This window comes from Primulina tabacum, chromosome 9 (genome assembly GCF_025594145.1).
Source record: "Primulina tabacum isolate GXHZ01 chromosome 9, ASM2559414v2, whole genome shotgun sequence".
Classification (NCBI taxonomy): domain Eukaryota; kingdom Viridiplantae; phylum Streptophyta; class Magnoliopsida; order Lamiales; family Gesneriaceae; genus Primulina; species Primulina tabacum.
In genome coordinates, this window is record NC_134558.1 from 41389182 (window position 1) to 41408172 (window position 18991).

The window sequence follows — 18991 nt, forward strand, 5'->3', positions numbered from 1 at the left end:
AAAAAAATGCACGAGTTAAATATTTTTCAGCAATTACGCATGAAAGATAATAAAAAATTTATTAAAAAACAAAAATTGACGTCTGGCCTTCTTATTTACCAAGCAAAGAATAATAATAATACTAGTAAGGCACCTGCTGCATAGTTCCACACATAATATACAATACCAAAAAAAAATCGCCCGGATATGAAGCCTTGGTTTGCTTTGCTTGTCTCTAGATGAACTCACCACAGCAGAGAGAAGGGACGACTCCGTGGGCCAACTACTAAACCTGAAGCGTGGATGCTATAGCAGCAGCAAGACTTATAACTTCGAATGGGGCTTTGTTTTTAACCTGCTTCACTGTTTGTGGGCACGAGTCTGTGATCCAGAAGTACGTCATCCCGGTCGAAGGGTGTGCTGAAGAGATTAAAGCATGAGTGATCTTTAAATGATGCGTTACAAATATGCACCACGAAGACAGAATTCAAGGCAAAGGCGAAGACCAAGCCTTGATTTTAAAAGAAATAATACAAATTAATGAAAATGTTGAATGAAAGCTCAACATATATAAAATGAAAACTTTTGAAATGTTATCACCTCCATCATCATGTTTAAATTTCTCCCACGACTTGTTTGGGAAAATTCCATGCGTCACATAGGCACTAACTTTTGCTGCTCCATGTTTGGCCAGCACTTTCTGATAAATCACATATTATCAGGATTGCACGGTTAACAAAATGTATCACAATTTTTCACTCTCACAAGCAGCAAATACAAGATTTTAAGATACTTTGGCAACGATTTGCCTTGTTTGAAGCAGATTATCCAAATTGCATGCCGTGAATGAAAACACACGAACATCATCTAGCTGTGTATAAGAAGAAGATTGCCGAGGAGTAATGACTACAAGTGTGAAAAATATGATAACAACAAGAATGACTGAATATCTTTGTGTCGTGGATCTTTTTTCCAGTATGTTTGGTGAAATATCCAAATAGATAACTCTCACTTCATGCAGTTAACTTCTGTCACTAACCTGACACTCAAGCAAAGTGCCACCTGACTGCACAAGGTCGTCCACTATCACAACATGGCGGCCCTCAGGATCTCCCTCTTTTAGGCGTACAATTCGTTGATCACCTTCCCTAACTTTGGCACAAACAATCTGCCAATTGAACCAAACAAATTAAGTTATGCCAACTTAATGCACCATAGATCATATAAAAGAAAATTGGAGAACCGAGACACCACTTGTATGTACCTGCAGCCATGACATGAATTTATAAACTCAAGGATAAAATATATAAATTAAGACAAAAAATTAATTATTGCCAAAGAATCATGATGCTCAAGTGGCATTTTTCATCGAAGTTAATTAAAAACTAGTACCATTGGGAAGTGCTGCAGCTGCTTGTGAAAACGTTTCCATGCGCCATCATCTGGAAAAGCAACTGTGATCTGGACAGAGGAAAAAGAAACTGGCAACATTTACAATTAAAATTATGTTGATTGACTTCAGCTCATCTCTTAAATGGGTTGATTGATTTCACAAGAGCTACTTCTGAGAAGGTCAACTCGGTTGTCATCATTGCAGAAGTATGAGAAAATTAGTACCGAGAAATCGCACAAAAAAATGTAAATCGTAGAATACATCAATTTCAAGAACATTCAAATAATATGAAAATCGATTCCTGTAAGGAGATCCAAAAAGCAGCATCTTACATTGTCAGAATCGGGGAGTTGTTGGAGCCTATTCAAAAGCAACGGTATACCACTTTCAAAGCATGGTAAAATATTGTCACCAAAGTAAAATCTCTCCTGCAGTATGAAGAAAAAATTGAAATGGTCACACTAAGAATAAACATATTTATTGAAATATTACAGAAACCAATTTCATAGTATGAATGCATGAGAGAACAATAACCGAGTTACCAAAGAAATATTTTTGTACCCACCTGCAAGGCATGTATATCAAATATGACTAAATTAGTGGGTCCACCCCTTGATATAGGAATATTTGACAAGATTCTGGCCAGTGTAAATGCTGTGGCGACATCCCCTTCATCTTCCATACGCTCGGAAGTTCCCGTGGGGAAAAACGGCAGGACAAGAGTGAAAGATGATACAAATAATTTTGGCAGGGCGTAGATGATAGACAATTGCTCAAAAATGACTCCAGGAGAGCTAAATGAAGCTAGAAAAGCTACATGTTGTCCACGAACTCCTTGAGCATTTGATATAAATAAGTTGGGGAATCCGTCTTCAAACGCCCTGATTTAGGTTGGAACTATCAAATAAGACACTTTAAAATGGCATAAACCTTGCAGATCGTCAATATGTTTCAATAGTAAAAATAGACAAAGAAATCGATGTCTGAGAATACATTGTCTCCTAACATTTTCTTCATAAACAAAATAAGCAAACCCCCGCGAAATCAACTTAATAAAATGAAGATGCTGGTTTATTTGTTCACTCAAAGCTAAAAAGAATTCATGTTCAAAACAGGCGGCAATCATTTGGATCCTCCATGAGAATGCTGTGACTTAAGACGCATACGTAACAATTTAAGAGATAGCCCGAAATTTGAAATTCTTCGTAACATACGGGACAACAAGACTGCAATTATTGGTCATACTGAAGATCCCGTCTCACTAACATTTTTACAAAATCTCTTAACGTAACTAGAAAGAAAAGTTATCAGATTTACTAATGAATAAAATGTTACCTCCAACTAATGCTACGAAGCTCAATGGCGTCGGATTCAGCGGCTATTCTCTCAGCCAGATCCCTCATCTCAGAACAATGAAAAAGGCAAACCCTTTTGGAATTCTTAAGCGAAGAATTCATAGTAGAAGCCAAAGGAATTGAACTCGGAGGTTTGATTATAATATGAATTGGGTTGGTTGAAGAAACGCAGTCGACGGTCCAATTGTGGGGAACAGAAGATGGATTCATGATCTCGCAACGAAAGGAAGAGATAAGTTTTTTAAAGGGGAGAACCGAATTTTGGGTTTTTCTGGACGATGCAGAAAAGTGAGAGGATGGCGAAATGGCTGACATTGGTGTAGTCAACGGCGGTGACCGCCGCGTGCGGGGCGGAGTTGAATGAGGAAAGAGGCAAGCTATAAGCGACTTTCAGTTTTTTGTCGGCTGTAATGTATCACGGACGTGAAAATGATGGATAACTCGTAATGTCGGCTTTGCCGAGTAACTATCCTTTGTTTGTTGAGTTTTAATTTATATATAAAATTTTATTTAATTCAATATAATTTATTATTTCACTCATAATTTGTAACCACTTTTTAAATAACAAAGTGATTTTTAATAAAATAATAATATAATTCAATTTAAAATATTTATTATCTTGTGTGAAAAATTTTATTGGCTATTCGAATAATAATAATATATCAATTATATTAAATACATGTGCAATTTTTATGGCTTAGGGATAGATAGTGTTGGTAATTTGAAAACTAATTTGTTTAAACGGATAAAGATAGTGTTGTTTGATAAACGTGAATATTAATAGATCAAAATAGCAACAAATGACATCTATGATGTTACCTGGACATGAACGTAGTCATAAAATTTTCATCGTGTGAGCAAATTTTGTTTCGAGGAAGCGTCTTATAGAGTTATATTTCTAAAAAATTTTTTTTATAATTACTGTAAAGTGAGAATAGCATGTATCATAATCAAGATGTTAATAAAACTAACTATGTATCAACTATATATAAAGGAAAATTGGAATTAAAAAAAACAACTTATATTCAATCTAAATCATCTACTATCAATATATCATAAAATTTACAGATATTATTTCTATAATATTAGCTCGTAAGATCAGTTACAAAGTCATAAAATTATATTATTATATATCAGCAATGCGAAAACTTTAAGCTAAACAAAGACCTCTAAATTGCAAGAAATTGACACAAAAATTCATGTAGACATTTTATTGTGCATTTTTCAATCATTCATCACACGACAAATATTCACAACAAAATAAAAATCCCTTTAAACCAACCTATTTAATCACATTCAAGATAAAGAAATCTATAAAATCAAATATCATCTACCAAAATCAAGTTCAAAATTGCAAAAAAATATATTATTAAAAACATGCATGAAAATAAAATGCTATCACCAAGCAAAAGAGGAAAGACAATACCCAGGGCTAAAGGCCCTTTAGACCCACCCTCCATATTAAAAATACATTGGAGTTGGCGACGGTGCCTTTGGATACTTGAGTATCGGCAGCGATATTCTTGATCAAGAAGGCAGCGTCGGTCAGTTCTATGCTCCTGCTTTCGTATGCCGCAGTAGTTTTCTCCTCGCCTTTAAAAATGACAGTATATGAACCAAATTGAAGCACATATTTTGCTGTATATAACAAATATGTTTTCGTAGTTGATTATCGTTAATGTCTTAACATCTAAGAGAAGATATGATTCAAGTGGCCATATTTAAGTTGAAGCTGTGATCTCATACATGAAAAGAAAATGACCAGCTACCACTCTCAAAGCAAGTCATCAGTATAGGATTATGAATAACAATTATTTAGTGCTCCCACTCCCACTAAAAAGTCTTCTCTAAATGAGATAGTTGAACAGCCATTTGCGTAGTTTCTATAAAATGCCAATGCCCTAAATACTTTTATTTTATATGGATGGATTTATTTATGTTTACTTTATTATTACAATTTAATATTTGACATTATTTGCGATCTGAAAAATTACATAAATCCTTGTATGTTTTACTAAAATAGGCAGACCCAATAATTACTCCCAAATGGTTTCTTTCGGCCTTTCTAATTTTGTCTGACGTTTCAATTTACGTGACACCCCTACCACTGCCCTCTCGCTCCACCGACGTCCGCTGCCCCCAAACTCCGCCGCCGCCGCACCATCGCCGCTCCTCATGCTCATGAAGCAGAAGACATGGCCATGCAAATCGGACAGCCCTCACTTCATAGCTCTCCCTTTCATCAAAAAACCTCACACTTCGTCAAATTTCATCAAGTCCTCCAGAATCCATCTCTCATCCAAACCGAACCCGTCATCTTCCCCGTCTTCCTTGTACAAAGTCCCAGATTTCTCCGCGCTCCCTTACGATGTTCTCGCGAGAATTATGGCGTCATTCTCTTTGCCGGACTTGAGGGCAGCTTCCCTTGTTTGCAGAGCGTGGAGGGACGCGCTTAAGCCCTTGCGCGAGGCGATGGTATTCTTGAAATGGGGGAAGAGGTTCAAGCATGGGCGTGGGGGGATGAAGGCAAATTGGAGCAAGGCTTTGGATTCTTTCTTGAAAGGTGCGGCGCGTGGCTCTACGCTTGCTATGGTTGATGCGGGTCTGATTTATTGGGAATTAGGTAAAAGGGAGGAGGGGATTTCTTGGTATAGAAGAGCAGCCGAGCTTGGCGATCCAGCTGGACAGTGTAATTTGGCTCTTTCGTTTTTGCAAGGTACTTTGTTTAAAATCGCTTCCTTTCTTGAAACGTTCCCTATTTGTATATCAATTTATTCTTTTATCTTTTTTTTTTGGGCTTGATGCTTGAGTTTGATATATTTTTGTTGCTTGTTAAATTTATGGAAATTTATTTCGTGCCTCGTGGGCTCAATTTGAATTGTGAATTTGGAATTTGGTTGATACTCTTTATCGTCTAGTTAGAAATTCCTGCCTCATTAAGAAATGTGACAGGAATGTTTGGTTGGATGGGTCAAAATGTGGATTGGAAGGAGGCTATGCATTGTTGGAAGGAAATGGATGAAAATCAAAAAGTGGATTGCCGGTGCCTCAATACCAGCAATTTTCTGCAATATGAAGTTTTAGGAGTATTGAATTTTAATCAAGCGACAGTTTAAGTCGCCGTGGTGGTTTTAGTGGTATATATCTAAGGCAAGGCAAGGGGTCGCCTTTTACTTTCTTTTAACACAAAATTAAAGTAGAATTGCTGTTGTTTGTGGAAGGATCAGAATTTTTTTTTTCCTTGCCCTTCTTGTCCGTGTACTGAAACCATTGTTTGATGAGTTTTGAATAATTCAAGATTATTTTATGGCTTTCATATTTTCTGCGTCTTCCTTTGATGCCAATGTACGGCTTGTGATCATGATTTTGAGTATTTTAAGATGGACTGTTGACTAGGAAGAAAATTTTAGCATGCCTTTGTGGTGGTGTTGTGGACTTAATATATAGGTAAAATGTTAGCATCCGATTATCAACGTTGTGCTAGAAATCTTTTTCGTTGCCTTTTATTCTCAGTCAGTAAAAAATGAGTGATCAGTAAAAAATGAGTGATCTTGCAAATGGTCTTATTTTTTCTTTTCTTTTTTTCCCGAATGCTAAATTTCATAGTTACATAGATGCATTTAGTGATATTGAACATGAAAATAAAGTGCAATGTTAGTGATTCCACTTTCAGTGTTGTCTTGTTTGATTATCGAAATGCAAATCTTAACCCAAGTTGTTTCGAGGAAGAAATTTTTAGATCGGGGAGAAAAAGATATCCCAAGTAATCCAAGTTTTTTATGCTTGCATCTGTCTATCCGATGTCCCGAATTGCTGCGTTTATTTACTGCAAAATATATATAGTTTCGATGCTTGAATGAAAAATAAAAATATATTAGCACTCTCTGCCAGGAAGTACTAGTACTTATTTTACCAGTCAGTGTCATTCCCTTCACATTAAAACAGTACTGATTCGTGGAACTGAAGGATAAAATTTGGATAAATGGTCTTGACCACTTTCGTGTTGATAATAGCCATTTTTCCTTGTAATGAGGCTTCAAAAATCCAAAATGTTAGTCGGATGATAGATAAATTTGATTGCTTTCGCCATCAGAGATCTGATGGACTTGATTTTGTTAATCATGTTTTGAAGATCATGTATGATGCAGCTAATCCTCCGAACACGGAAGAGGCAGTTGAATGGTTACACAGGGCTTCCTTCGCAGGCCATGTTCGGGCTCAATACCAACTTGCACTTTGCTTACATCAAGGTCGAGGAGTTAAACCAAGTCTCCAAGCAGCGGTATCATTTGGCACATCTTTACTTCTATCTTTCCTGATCTAATTTTTTGGCCAATGGAGTACATACTGCTAGATTTGATTTTTTGAAATTATCTCATTTTCTTTCCAATTATTTTAGTCACGCATCTCATTTTTTTACGTTGATTCATCCGACTCTTCTCTCTATGGACTATTTAATTTTGACAGTCCCGTTGGTATCTGAGAGCTGCTGAAGGGGGATATGTACGTGCTATGTACAATACATCTCTCTGCTACTCATTGGGTGAAGGTTTAGCTCAATCCCATAGGTTAGCAAGAAAATGGATGAAGAGGGCCGCTGATCGTGGCCACAGCAAAGCTCAGTTCGAGCATGGACTGTGTCTCTTTTCCGTACGTAGCCGACATCCTCTATAATCATTCATGAGAATACTTTCACTGTTTCGCATGGGTTCATTAGCTGGGTAGATACCTCCTAATTTATTGGAATACTATCTTTTTTCTTTCTAAATAAAAGACCGCATTTTACCAAGACCGCTAGTGGTGTAGTGGCATAAATTTCATCCAATAGAGGAAAGGAGTGGGTTTGATCGCACGTAAAAGCAAAAACTCCCAACCCTCATTGTAATAATAGATAAATAAAGACCATTTCATTATCTCTCTCCATGCCATCACTCGGTAGCAGCATGATACCTGATCTATATAAGTATATCAGAATATGTATTCATTGAGATTCACACTACTACTTGGACAGGAAGGGGAGATGCTGAAGGCTGTGGTGTACCTAGAGCTGGCAACGAGGGCTGGCGAGAGGGCTGCAGCTCATGTGAAAAACGTTATACTCCAGCAACTTTCTGCAACGTCGTTTGATAGAGCAATGTTTCTTGCTGACAATTGGCGTGCTTTGCCTTCCACTCGCTGAATCTTTATTTGACACTTTTACTTGCGTATTTCTTACTTAGCATAAGTCTTTATGATGTATATACTGAGTTGCATCTACTGAGAATAGCCTGTGTAATGTTAATTGTATGAAACTTGATCTTTTCAACTGGGTGTTTCTATGGGTAAACTGCAATAGATAAGGTCTGTGCGACAACGGGCAATCTTATTACTTGGGATCTACTCGTACTCAATCCAGTATTATGTTATACTCGAATTCATCCATCATATGTATAAAGTTGCTCCAGCGTTAAATGCTAGAAATGTTTAAGTTATTCTTTTGGGTAGACTTGTAATCTTACGTAATAACAGTTCAAATAAAACTTTGAAAATATGAACTTTACATCTCGGGTTCGAGTAAATCAATGAGCAGTGAAACCAAGACAAACATATTCATACACAACACGAAAGCAGCTGGATTTTCTTCTTACGTCTGTTTACTGTGTTTCATTAGTTTTTAATCACGAGCTTGATTAAAATGAAAGATTGCATATTTACTCTGTTTATTAGTTATAAGAATTAATGTACCATAACAACTACAGGACGAGGGGCATATAGGAAGCTAAAAGTGGAATGATTGGATAAAAAAGATGCTGGAAGATGTCGAGATGGTAGAAAAGTAGGAGGAGGCTCGAGAAACCTTGACACTAGAAGAAGCATCTTCAGATCAGAACAACATAGAGGTAGAGGCGATGAGCAGCCTATGGTGCTCAGAAAGCAGAACAAACATAATGAGATGTGGTGAATCACATTCACCGCCGAGGACGCCCATGTACTTCGTAATTTGCCTAAAAGAGTCAAGTCTGGCTACGGAGTCTTGTGAAAGGTACTGAAACAAGAACTACTCTCGCGGTTAGCCGACACTCATCGGGACTGCAATACAATCCATTTCACAAAAGCTACAAGAAGCAGAAGAGAAAGTGATAAACATGTGCTTTCTGTTGCCAATTATCAAACAATGGAATTCGAAAACCTTTAGCAACTTTAGCAAAATTAAACAATAGCTCTTCCCAATTCAATCCCCTTCCTATATACAAAAACCTCACAAACCTTACTTAAAACTGCCTTGTATTAAGCACACCCAAGTAGGACTGATGAAACACACAGCTTGGATGGTATATCGCATGGGGGGTATCAGTTCTCTCAATCCAGGATGATGAACAATAAATGCTCGGTCCACCCCCTCCAAACTATTGTGTACCGATCTTTCCAAGTCGTCACTCTTTCCAGCACGAATCGCAAGATAACAGCGAAGAATGAGACCATGCAAAAGTGCCCTTCCATCTCCCTCAACAGTCCCATTAGAATTTAGATGTGGGACGCCTGTAAAGTCAATAATTGTCTTAGAATGTTCTACACACAGAAAGTTCTCGGAAGACTCAAACTTCACAAGTAAACAGCGGCTTCTGTTGCACGTCCGGATTCTTGTTGGTTAAGTTGACCAACCCTTGTCTCCCTTGCTGGAAATGTTCGAGCCAAGTAACCTATAGCCCGTATAGCTGCAAATTGCAACGTTGGCTGAAAAGAAGAGTTATTCACCTTAAGAAGCTGGCCTACAACTGCCTTAGCAGCTGGGGAATTTGTCTTGAAAGTCTCTCTCCGAAGGTCTGCATTAGATTCAGCCGCAGCAGTTATCTCCGTTATTGTCATCAAGCAATTACTCAACAACTCCCCCTCTTCCGTCTCAACAAGCTTAGCCAAACAAAGCAACCCTTTAGTCACCGAGATCCTCCGACTATTTAACACAAGCCCCCTTGCCCCAACATCCATAAAGCCTCTGCACAACTAATTTTAAGCATGAGTATCACCTCTGGCTTCTCATTTTCCCTCTCATTCTGATGATTACCTCTAACCGAGTAATGGGTATGCAAAGGAGATGATCCCATCCCTGGCTTGTATATATTCGTCTTTTCAAATTCTTGGTTAATCTGGACGATAGAATGAATATTTTGTTTCCCAACTTTGAGCTTAGGATAATCAATGAATAAATCAAAGATAATATCGTCACAAGCGGCCTAATCACATTCTCTTTATCAGCCATTCTCGCCACTAACTTTGCCACCCTTATTTGAGCCAAGATTGGCTGGTATAAAGTACGGTGGCTGCTGCAATTTGGCCTTCTGCTGAGGAGCTATCTTTTAAGAGCTTTAGTAAAGGCAGAACTCCCCTATCCTTTAAGAGCTAAAGAAGCTAATTCATTGGAAAATGCTTCACACATGATTCAAAACTCCTATATAAACATGTATTCAATAAATCCATTAACATGGATAACCGGGAGGTCATTATCATAGATAACCTGGAGCGTTTAACTTTGATTATTTTATCAAAATAATTGATCCTTGCTAATATAAAGGCTATTTCATGCGTGTGAAGCTTAATGGTTTATGTATACATGCAGACTCTAGTACTATCACCAGGTGACTCATAGAACTAGAAAAAGGTCCAACTCGTTAGCATTCATTGCCCTTCCGTGATTCCAAGCTACCCTGTTAATTAGCATATATGGTTTATTTATTTTTTTTACATAGATATTATCTTTCTATCGGATTTTCCACAAATAGTTAACAGATTATGGTTTCTGGAGCATAGTTATGATTCTATGATAGCATTTAGTGAAATCTATGCACCAAATGATTCCTTTGTATTCCATTCTTTTGTTAGTTTTAGCTATAAATTTGTTTCGTATCTATGTTGGCAGGGTGGAGAACTCTGTTCACTTCGATATGATCTGACAGTTCCATTCGCTCGATTTGTTGCTATAAATGGTTTAACATCATTCAAAAGGTATCAAATTGCAAAGGTATACCGATGGGACAATCCATCGAAGAGACGATAGAGAGTTCTATCAGTGTGACTTTGATATTGCCGGTCAATTTGAGAAAATGGGGCCAGACTTTGAGGTTTTAAAAATATTGACAGAGTTGCTGGATGAGCTAGATATTGGGGATTATGAGGTAATTAAGGTTGTAAAAGTAAGACTAATTACCCTAGAAGCTGGCACAAATAAAATCATACCTGGTAAATGTCATTTGTTTTTGTTGCTTGGCTCACATACGTTCAATATCTAAAAGTCCTCTTTCATAAAAATCTCTACGTAGTTTTTAAGAAATTTTTTAATGCTTAAATCTAAATTACAATTGTAATTTTTCCAGGTTAAGTTGAATCACCGGAAGTTGCTCGATGGAATGTTGGCAATTTGTGGAGTGCCACAAGCAAAATTTAGAACTATTTGTTCAAGTATCGACAAGCTAGACAAGCAGACATTTGATCAGATAAGGAAAGAAATGGTGAGTGTGAGGATCTTGCTCTCATTTATTGTTTCCATAGTTCCTCCAAGTGGTGTTAACATTAACTTCTATTGTCCTGATTTGGCCATCACTGGTTTGGGAGGATTTTAGAGCATGTTTTCTAGTAAATGCTGAGACATATCACCCATTCTTATGTTACTTGCGTAGGGAGAAGAAAAAGGTCTAACTAAGGAGATTGCAGAGAAAATTGGAACTTTTTGTTAAACAAAGGGGATCACCGGTGGAATTATTGACCAAGCTAAAACAGGAAGCAATGGGTTATTAACAAACGGTGAAGCTGAGCTTGCTTTGGATGAATTGGAGATTTTGTTCAAAGCTCTGGAGAAGTCCAAGTGTAATAAAAAATTAGTTTTTGATTTGAGTCTTGCAAGAGGTTTGGATTACTATACTGGAGTCATTTGTATTTTCAAAATTCTGTAATATAACTATTCTTCATCTTTGGCATGTTTATCTAAAAATACCTGTTGGCATATTTATCTATAAAAACCTGCAAACACTTGTCCTTGGATATAAAAATATGCATTCATCTTAATGGGAAATGCATATTTATTGTTCTTTTTTTTTTTTTTGCCCTTAACAAGCTCCCCCTTCTTATATTTGTTTTCTTTTTTGTTATTGCAAGTTCCTTCCAGAATATCTGTATTAAAGCATTTATCTAGAGATGGGTTCAATTGCTGCTGGTGGACATTATGACAATCTCATTGGCATGTTTGGACGAAGCAGGTTCCTGCAGTTGGAATCAGCTTAGGATTTAGGAATAGAAAGAGTATTCACTATAATGAAGCAGCTACAAAAAGATAAAAATCTGGTATAAACTGTTAATTTCTGTCATGAACTTCAACTTGCACTAGATTTTTAGAATATTTCACGTCAATTGCAAATTCATTTGCTCAACTTCCTGCTGTGGTATTACCCTAGTTTTGTGATTACTTTTAAAACTGTAAGGATATTGAATTCTCTCCCGTCTGGAAATCCGAGTGACTGAAACTCAGGTCCTAGTGAGCATTCTTGGTGATGATTTATCCTTGGGTGCAGAATTATGGAGTGAACTAATTGGTAATTTCATACTTAGTCTATTAATTAATAATTAGTATTAATTAACTGCATTTTATGGTCATGTTTTTATGCTTTTGACTTTTTTTCCTTATCTATTTTTCATTATAATATTTAATTATATCATATTTCATTAAAAAAAATTTATTTCATTGTATATACGTATAATTACCCTTCACATGTTTACTTATTTCAATTATCAATGAACATATGTGATCATTTCACACTTAGTCTATTAATTAATGATTAATATTAATTAACCACATTTCATGGTTGTTGTTATGTGCTTTTGACTTTTTCCCTTATTTTTTTCATTATAATATTTAATTATGTCATATTCATTCTATTTCATTTTTTAAAAAAATTATTTCATTCTATATACATATAAATGTATGGATGTGTTTACTCAATTCCATTATCGAGTTTGATATTGTTTGATGAGATGCGAAATTTATTTTCTGCTATAAAAAATAATATATGATATAATTATTATAATAAATATAAATTATAATGATCATTGATTAACATCTGTCAAATTATTAGAGTTTTTATATATGATATTTTAACATATTTATTTATTTATTTATATCGAAATAAAACTAACTAATTCAATAAATATAAAGAATAACATATTTTTGCAAGTTTATTTCTTTCGTTATATTTCAAATTTTTATGAGAAAATCATACCGATTGTTTAAAAATTATATTTAATACTTATTGTACGAGTTTATTAGATTTTATTTGATATTTACCATATAATCTTATTTAAATGTGTATGTTATTACATATGTTGACTTATTTATTATTTTAAAATTATATTTAACAAGAAATTAATAATCATCGATGTAGTTTATAAAAGATCAATTCTGATATAAAATTCTAAAAACAAAAGGTAAAAAAATTATGTAGGTGTTTAAATATTATTTAAATGGAATATTATGACTCATATTTTACTATCAAGATTATTAATTCATTAGTTTTGATATTATTTTGACGAGTTAGTCACAATATTTTAAATTAATAATTATTTATCATTAGTGTGTTTAATTTATGTAAATCATGATTTATGCATTGATAAATTCCATAATTTGATTGATTTTTAGTTTAATGTGCTTTATACGTGGTGTTTGGATATATATTTTTTAAAAATTTGTTTCGGTTCATTGGGTTCTATATATTGTGCTAATTATAATTTATTACATAACATAAAATTAATAGCTTGAATTTTAATTTGGCAAAAAATTCGAAATTTAATTATACAAGTTCTTGATAAATTTATTCGTCTAATATTTAACAAAATGATTCAAATAAATTTTTTAAAAATCAAATATTTAATTTTTATCGTATAATTGATATTTAACGTTAGTGAAAACGCATTGATCGGGGCCCAGAATCCAGGACTTCAGCATATCACCTTAATAAACAACACCACAATTACCAAGATCAGATTATCATTTGACATTTAAGATATATACATACACATTATCCTTTTTTTTCTTTTTCAATCATTTTTAACCAAGTGAAGCTTATGAAACCCACACTGCTTTTAATTAGGTTTATTAGTCATCTATTCTATTCTATTATATATTATATATATTATATTAAGGTTGAGCACATGATAGTAACCTACCTAGAAGACACTAATTTTTTCTTCCAATTTTACCCTTATATAATACTAATATTACACTTTTGTTTTTTGTTTTTTTTTGTTTTTTTTAAATTTCAACATACTTTTATTTTTATTTTTTTATTTCAACGATTCAAATATCAATTTAGTCACTCCATAGATTGTCAAATTACAGTTTAGTTCATCGATAATGATAAAAAAATATTTGTACACACACGCATCGCGTATACACAATAACTAGTGTCTATTATGGCTCAAAAAGATAAATGGATGACTGGCCAATACATTTTGGACAAACGCTAATTTCAAATTAATATAGGGCTACATTTAAAATATTATATACGTACAGAATCGCAATCGAATTTTTCCTTCATTAGGAAATAAACCCTAGTTCGTCTGCCATCGCAAAACCTCAGCTTTGCGGTGGTGTTCCGCAGTCAGGGCATTCCGACAACCATTGCTGTCAACCAATTGGTGGAAATTTAACCATTTACGAGCTATACTTCTCATACTACCCACTATAAAACGTGAAAAATGCAGCACGACGAGGTCATATGGCAAGTCATCAGGCACAAGCATTGCAGTTTCATGGCCAAGTAAACGTTTTTCTGTTTTTACCCTAAAATTGTAACCGACGTTTGAGTTTTTTTTTTGTTATGATCTTGATGTGTGGTTTTTTTTTTCCTGTTGATTTCGTTGGTGTATTTTACTGATAGAATCGAAACTGGGATATTCTGTCGAAATCCTTATAATGTGACGGGTATTTGCAATCGGAGCTCCTGTCCTCTCGCTAACAGTCGCTACACCACCATACGCGACCATGAGGGTATGTATTTGTGCAATTAATGATAGTACATCTGTATGAGTTTCTATATTCTGATCCGTTCCAGTTATTCATTTTGTTGTGGGATGTATGGTTTTTTTTTTCGCAGGAGTTTTTTATTTGTATATGAAAACTATAGAAAGGGCGCATATGCCCAATAAATTGTGGGAAAGAGTTAAATTGCCGAGAAATTATGAGATGGCCCTTGAAACAATTGACAAGCACCTGGTATTGAATCATTTCACTGATCTGATTTTGCTGTGATGTTTCATGTTTCTCACAATTCCTGAACATCAATTGCTGTTGATTTTGACAGATGTACTGGCCGAAACTACTTGTACACAAAACAAAGCAAAGATTAACTAAGATGACACAAATGCGTATTCGCATGAGGAAACTTACCTTAAAAATAAGGTTCACACTTTCTTTACCCAAATGCAACATTTTAAGCATTGGAAGATGTAATCTGCTAGTGATTCTCTGTTCAAATTGTGTGGAGACTTTTAAATTTTGGTTTTTTTTTTGTTTGCCTGTGGCCCTTCGTAGCGTTAGATACTTGCATTCATGTAATTTTATGGTGGTAGCCTTCGGTTTAGCTAACTTAAATTGAACTCCATTTGTTCTCCATTTTAGTGGTAATGCATGTTTAAGCATTCTCTCCACTCTCCCTTGATTAATGATGAGTAATGCATCGTTTATCTTTGATATACTTTTAACGTGGTGTCATATGTACAGAGAGAAGATCATGACAACACCTAGGAAAGAAAAGAAAAGAGAAGCTCGAAGAGAGGAAAAGGCTCTGAAGGCAGCAGTATTAGAGAAAGTCGGTATCCTAATACAGTATTGCTTCCCTGCATAATGTTTTACATATTTTTGTGTTGGGGGTGTGCCTTGGGGAAACTAAAACTAATACCTCCTTGCAGAATATAGAAAAGGAGTTACTTGAACGCCTGAAGAAAGGAGTTTATGGTGTCATCTATAATTATCCTGTAGACAAGTACAACGAAATCCTTGATAAAGAGGCTGTAAAAGATACTGTTAGTGACTATGAAGAAGAAGAGGTAAGCAAAATGGGTGGTTGTTCATCCAGGTGATTATTTGGTTCTCCATTTGAGCAAGATTTTATTGTTGGTATGTGCAGGAACCTATGATAGAATATGTTGAAGGATACGAGGAGCTTGAAGAGGAGGAGGACATGGAAGATTTTGGTGCATGTTGCGTTCAGAGAAGCTGAAATGGATGATGATGCTGGTAAAATTTCTCGTGGCTTTGTTCTTTGCTTAAAAAAACGTGTCAGTCGAGCTTTAAGAGTGGTAGATTCCTACAAATGGATACTTGATTTTATTTCTTTTGTGAAGCATCAATGCCTTTGATTTGTAGATCTTCAATTGCTTAGCTATTAGTTCTTTTTGAAAATACAGATGTTACGGATGAAATGGACGATGATATCGAAGAGACCCTGGTTGTTGAACATAAGAAAGGAAGAAAGGATTCTGCACAAAAGCTGGATAAAGAACACGGAGACAAGTTGAAGAAGAAAGCAAAAGTACTTGTTGAGGTAAGTTACGACTCTAGTATTTTCTATTTTCCTTATATCTACTCCCTTGATTCCCCTTATACTACGTGTTTGTATATTTCATTCAACGTCCATAGGAAAGTAATTGCTTCTAACACTATACTGTGTGTTCTAGGTTGAGCACGAAGATACAAATGAAAGACTAAGAGCTGTACTGTGAAAGTCTTATATATCAGTTCAAGTTCGATTATTGTCACACAATTTCCGAGGCTCCAATGAATTAACTATGGCTTGCTGGCTTGGTAAACTATGTAAAGTCAGCGGAGAGTAACTGATATTGCTAAGTTTCACGAATTTGTAATTCGAATGGGCCTCTCGTCGACTCATCGCACCATTTTGATTAGTTTGGAGTCGAAGCTCTTAACGTAATCAAAGACCTATCCCTTTGTTGAAAGGGAAAAATTTGTGGGACTGTTATTTTGTATATCCAAGCTGTTGAAGGATTAAGTTATCTGACGTTCCCAAATTTATTAATTTTTCTTTTCAGCTCGATGAAAACATTATTAATGGTCAGATTTTAGTGTGCCTAAAAAGTTATCCACATAAATAGAAGATGATGAAATTTCGCAATTTGGACGTATAAATTCGTTAAAGAAAAATCAAAACTGTGATTATTCTATTTAGTAAGTATGTCTTGAAAATGTAGAAACAAGGGAAAGAATCAATCCCTGGATGGTAACACCCTACTTCGACTAAATCTGTAAAATAATGAATTTGAGATTTGTTAATTTGTTTAAATAGACAAATTCCAATGTTAATATTAATTATGATAGATTTAATATATATATAAGATTGATGTAATATATTATTTTTCCAAATCAAAACCATCGAGATTACTAGATGAGTGTGGTCCTCATTCCCCTCGTACATAGATTATGATAACCTCTACAAATTGTGCTGAGAAAAGCCAAGGCAAACGCCGCCCCTTTCACATTCCTTTATTAATGGTTCGCTTAATTTAATCAAAACATTAAAAAGTAATTGTGTTAAGATATACTAACTAATGTTTCAATTTTGTTGATTTCGATTTTAAATATAATATCAATAATTTTAAAAAAATAAAATATGATCCAACTTTCAGCGATTAAGAGTACATATACATATATATATATATATATAAATAAATTTTTCGATCGAGAATGGAAATGCAGAGAGCAGCACTAGAAATTAAATCCATGATTGATAATGAAGAGACAAAACTGATGAGAAAATTAAAAGGATATGGACCATTATATATTATTATAGCTGGTTGGCAGGCTCTATTATATGTATGTAAGATGTATATATGATGGAGTTAATTTGCCGTGAATTAAAGTTTTTTTGCTGAATTTGGAGACAAATTCTTCAGGGGAAATTAAACCTGCAAATATCGCATGCCAACATTTCAGAGTTGCCGGGACACTCGAATAAAATATTATTATATTGTAAGTCCCGATTATATATATATATATATATATATAGATGTGTACGTACAGTGTACCTCCATCGATCACACAACTTGTAATGATCACATGATTTTATCAGTAATTGGTAATATACTCTGTTATTGGCAGTACATATATAAACATTATATTCAAGATAATTAAGTATATAATAAAAATATAATAGAATTTTATTAAAGAGTCGTGAATTTTCGATTCTTTGAAATATTAAGTTTGTCAATAAAAAACTTTTTTTTTTTATCAATATCAAGAAAACAACGTAACTATGGTATCGGTTAGAAACTTATATAAAATATTAAATATTTACTAGCAACAAGTTTTTGAGATATGTCTATAATGGTTGTGCAACTGTATATGTATCTAAATTAGTGGTCAATTGTGAGCTAGTAATAATGATAGAAATATTTCATAACCCACAAACCGTAGAGATTTAGGCTTGTATGCTAAACAATTATATTAAATAAATTGTGTATGATTAGAAGAAGAAAAGGAAGGAAGGCTTTTTCACTTTTGCATTGATTTTGAATGATCTGACGGTATCTTGCTCTTGTCGTTAGAATCTAGTCCAACTTTATTATTGTTCCCCTACGGTGTTATGCATCATTTATTCTGTGCTTTTAATGAAATCGCTTTTTTGTCTCATCATAATTCATAACTTACCAGCTTTTTTATGAATCTTACCATTATTTTCCATAAGAATTTGTAATTACAAACCCCACTCATCCGTTTCTTCAATAGCACGTAGCTTGTTTCATACTAAAGATCGAAGGTCGAAATAAAAAACGTGAACTAAATAGAAATTTTTGTTATTTATAAATTTAATTTCGTTAAACCGGCCAAATAGAAATTTGTATGTTAATTTGGACTATGAGTAGATCTCTTGTGAGACGATCTTACGAGTGAATTTTTATCTGTGACTGTGAGATGGATCAACCATACCGATATTAACAATAAAAATCAATACTCTTCACATAAAAAGTAATATTTTTTCGTGGATGACTAAGATATCTGTCTCACAAAATACGACATGTGAGACCGTTTCACACAAGTTTTTGCCTTAGAATAGTTAAATACAAAATTTTAAAGCCATTTAATTTAATTTAAATTAATGAGAGAGACGTTTGAGCCCAGCTTAGTAGATGCTATCCACATGGATAGTTGTTTCATCCACTAAGCGCACTTAACACGTGTAATGAGTGATGAATCACGATCTCTATCTCATCCATACATCATGATTGA

At 34.5% G+C, this 18991-nt stretch overlaps 3 protein-coding genes and 1 pseudogene across 4 annotated transcripts; 3 read left to right on the forward strand and 1 right to left on the reverse strand.

Moving 5' to 3' along the window:
• Positions 1–40: 40 nt before the first annotated feature.
• LOC142556338 (ribose-phosphate pyrophosphokinase 4) lies at positions 41–3174 on the reverse strand. 2 transcript variants are annotated; one of them, XM_075667784.1, is made up of 8 exons: positions 2708–3174; positions 1938–2253; positions 1705–1800; positions 1372–1440; positions 1019–1147; positions 773–850; positions 580–679; positions 41–399 (listed from the first exon to the last, which is right to left on the reverse strand). In XM_075667784.1, exons 1-8 carry the CDS (start codon positions 3040–3042, stop codon positions 266–268), a joined length of 1257 nt encoding a protein of 418 aa, XP_075523899.1. In that variant the 5' UTR covers positions 3043–3174; the 3' UTR covers positions 41–265. The 2 variants fall into 2 exon arrangements, with proteins under 2 accessions (XP_075523899.1, XP_075523900.1); XM_075667785.1 differs by lacking the exon at positions 773–850.
• A 1600-nt stretch (positions 3175–4774) lies between these two features.
• LOC142556340 (F-box protein At1g70590) lies at positions 4775–8032 on the forward strand. Its single transcript, XM_075667789.1, has 4 exons — positions 4775–5443; positions 6876–7009; positions 7195–7377; positions 7739–8032. The coding sequence occupies exons 1-4, from the start codon at positions 4903–4905 to the stop codon at positions 7904–7906; spliced, it is 1026 nt and encodes a 341-aa protein (XP_075523904.1). The 5' UTR covers positions 4775–4902; the 3' UTR covers positions 7907–8032.
• Positions 8033–9047: 1015 nt separating this feature from the next.
• On the forward strand, positions 9048–12322 carry LOC142504527 (histidine--tRNA ligase, cytoplasmic-like; annotated as a pseudogene).
• Positions 12323–14255: 1933 nt separating this feature from the next.
• Positions 14256–16796, forward strand: LOC142556341 (uncharacterized). Its single transcript, XM_075667790.1, has 9 exons — positions 14256–14507; positions 14628–14737; positions 14844–14962; positions 15051–15148; positions 15470–15557; positions 15658–15795; positions 15876–15948; positions 16138–16292; positions 16426–16796. Exons 1-9 carry the CDS (start codon positions 14446–14448, stop codon positions 16468–16470), a joined length of 888 nt encoding a protein of 295 aa, XP_075523905.1. The 5' UTR covers positions 14256–14445; the 3' UTR covers positions 16471–16796.
• Positions 16797–18991: the final 2195 nt, after the last annotated feature.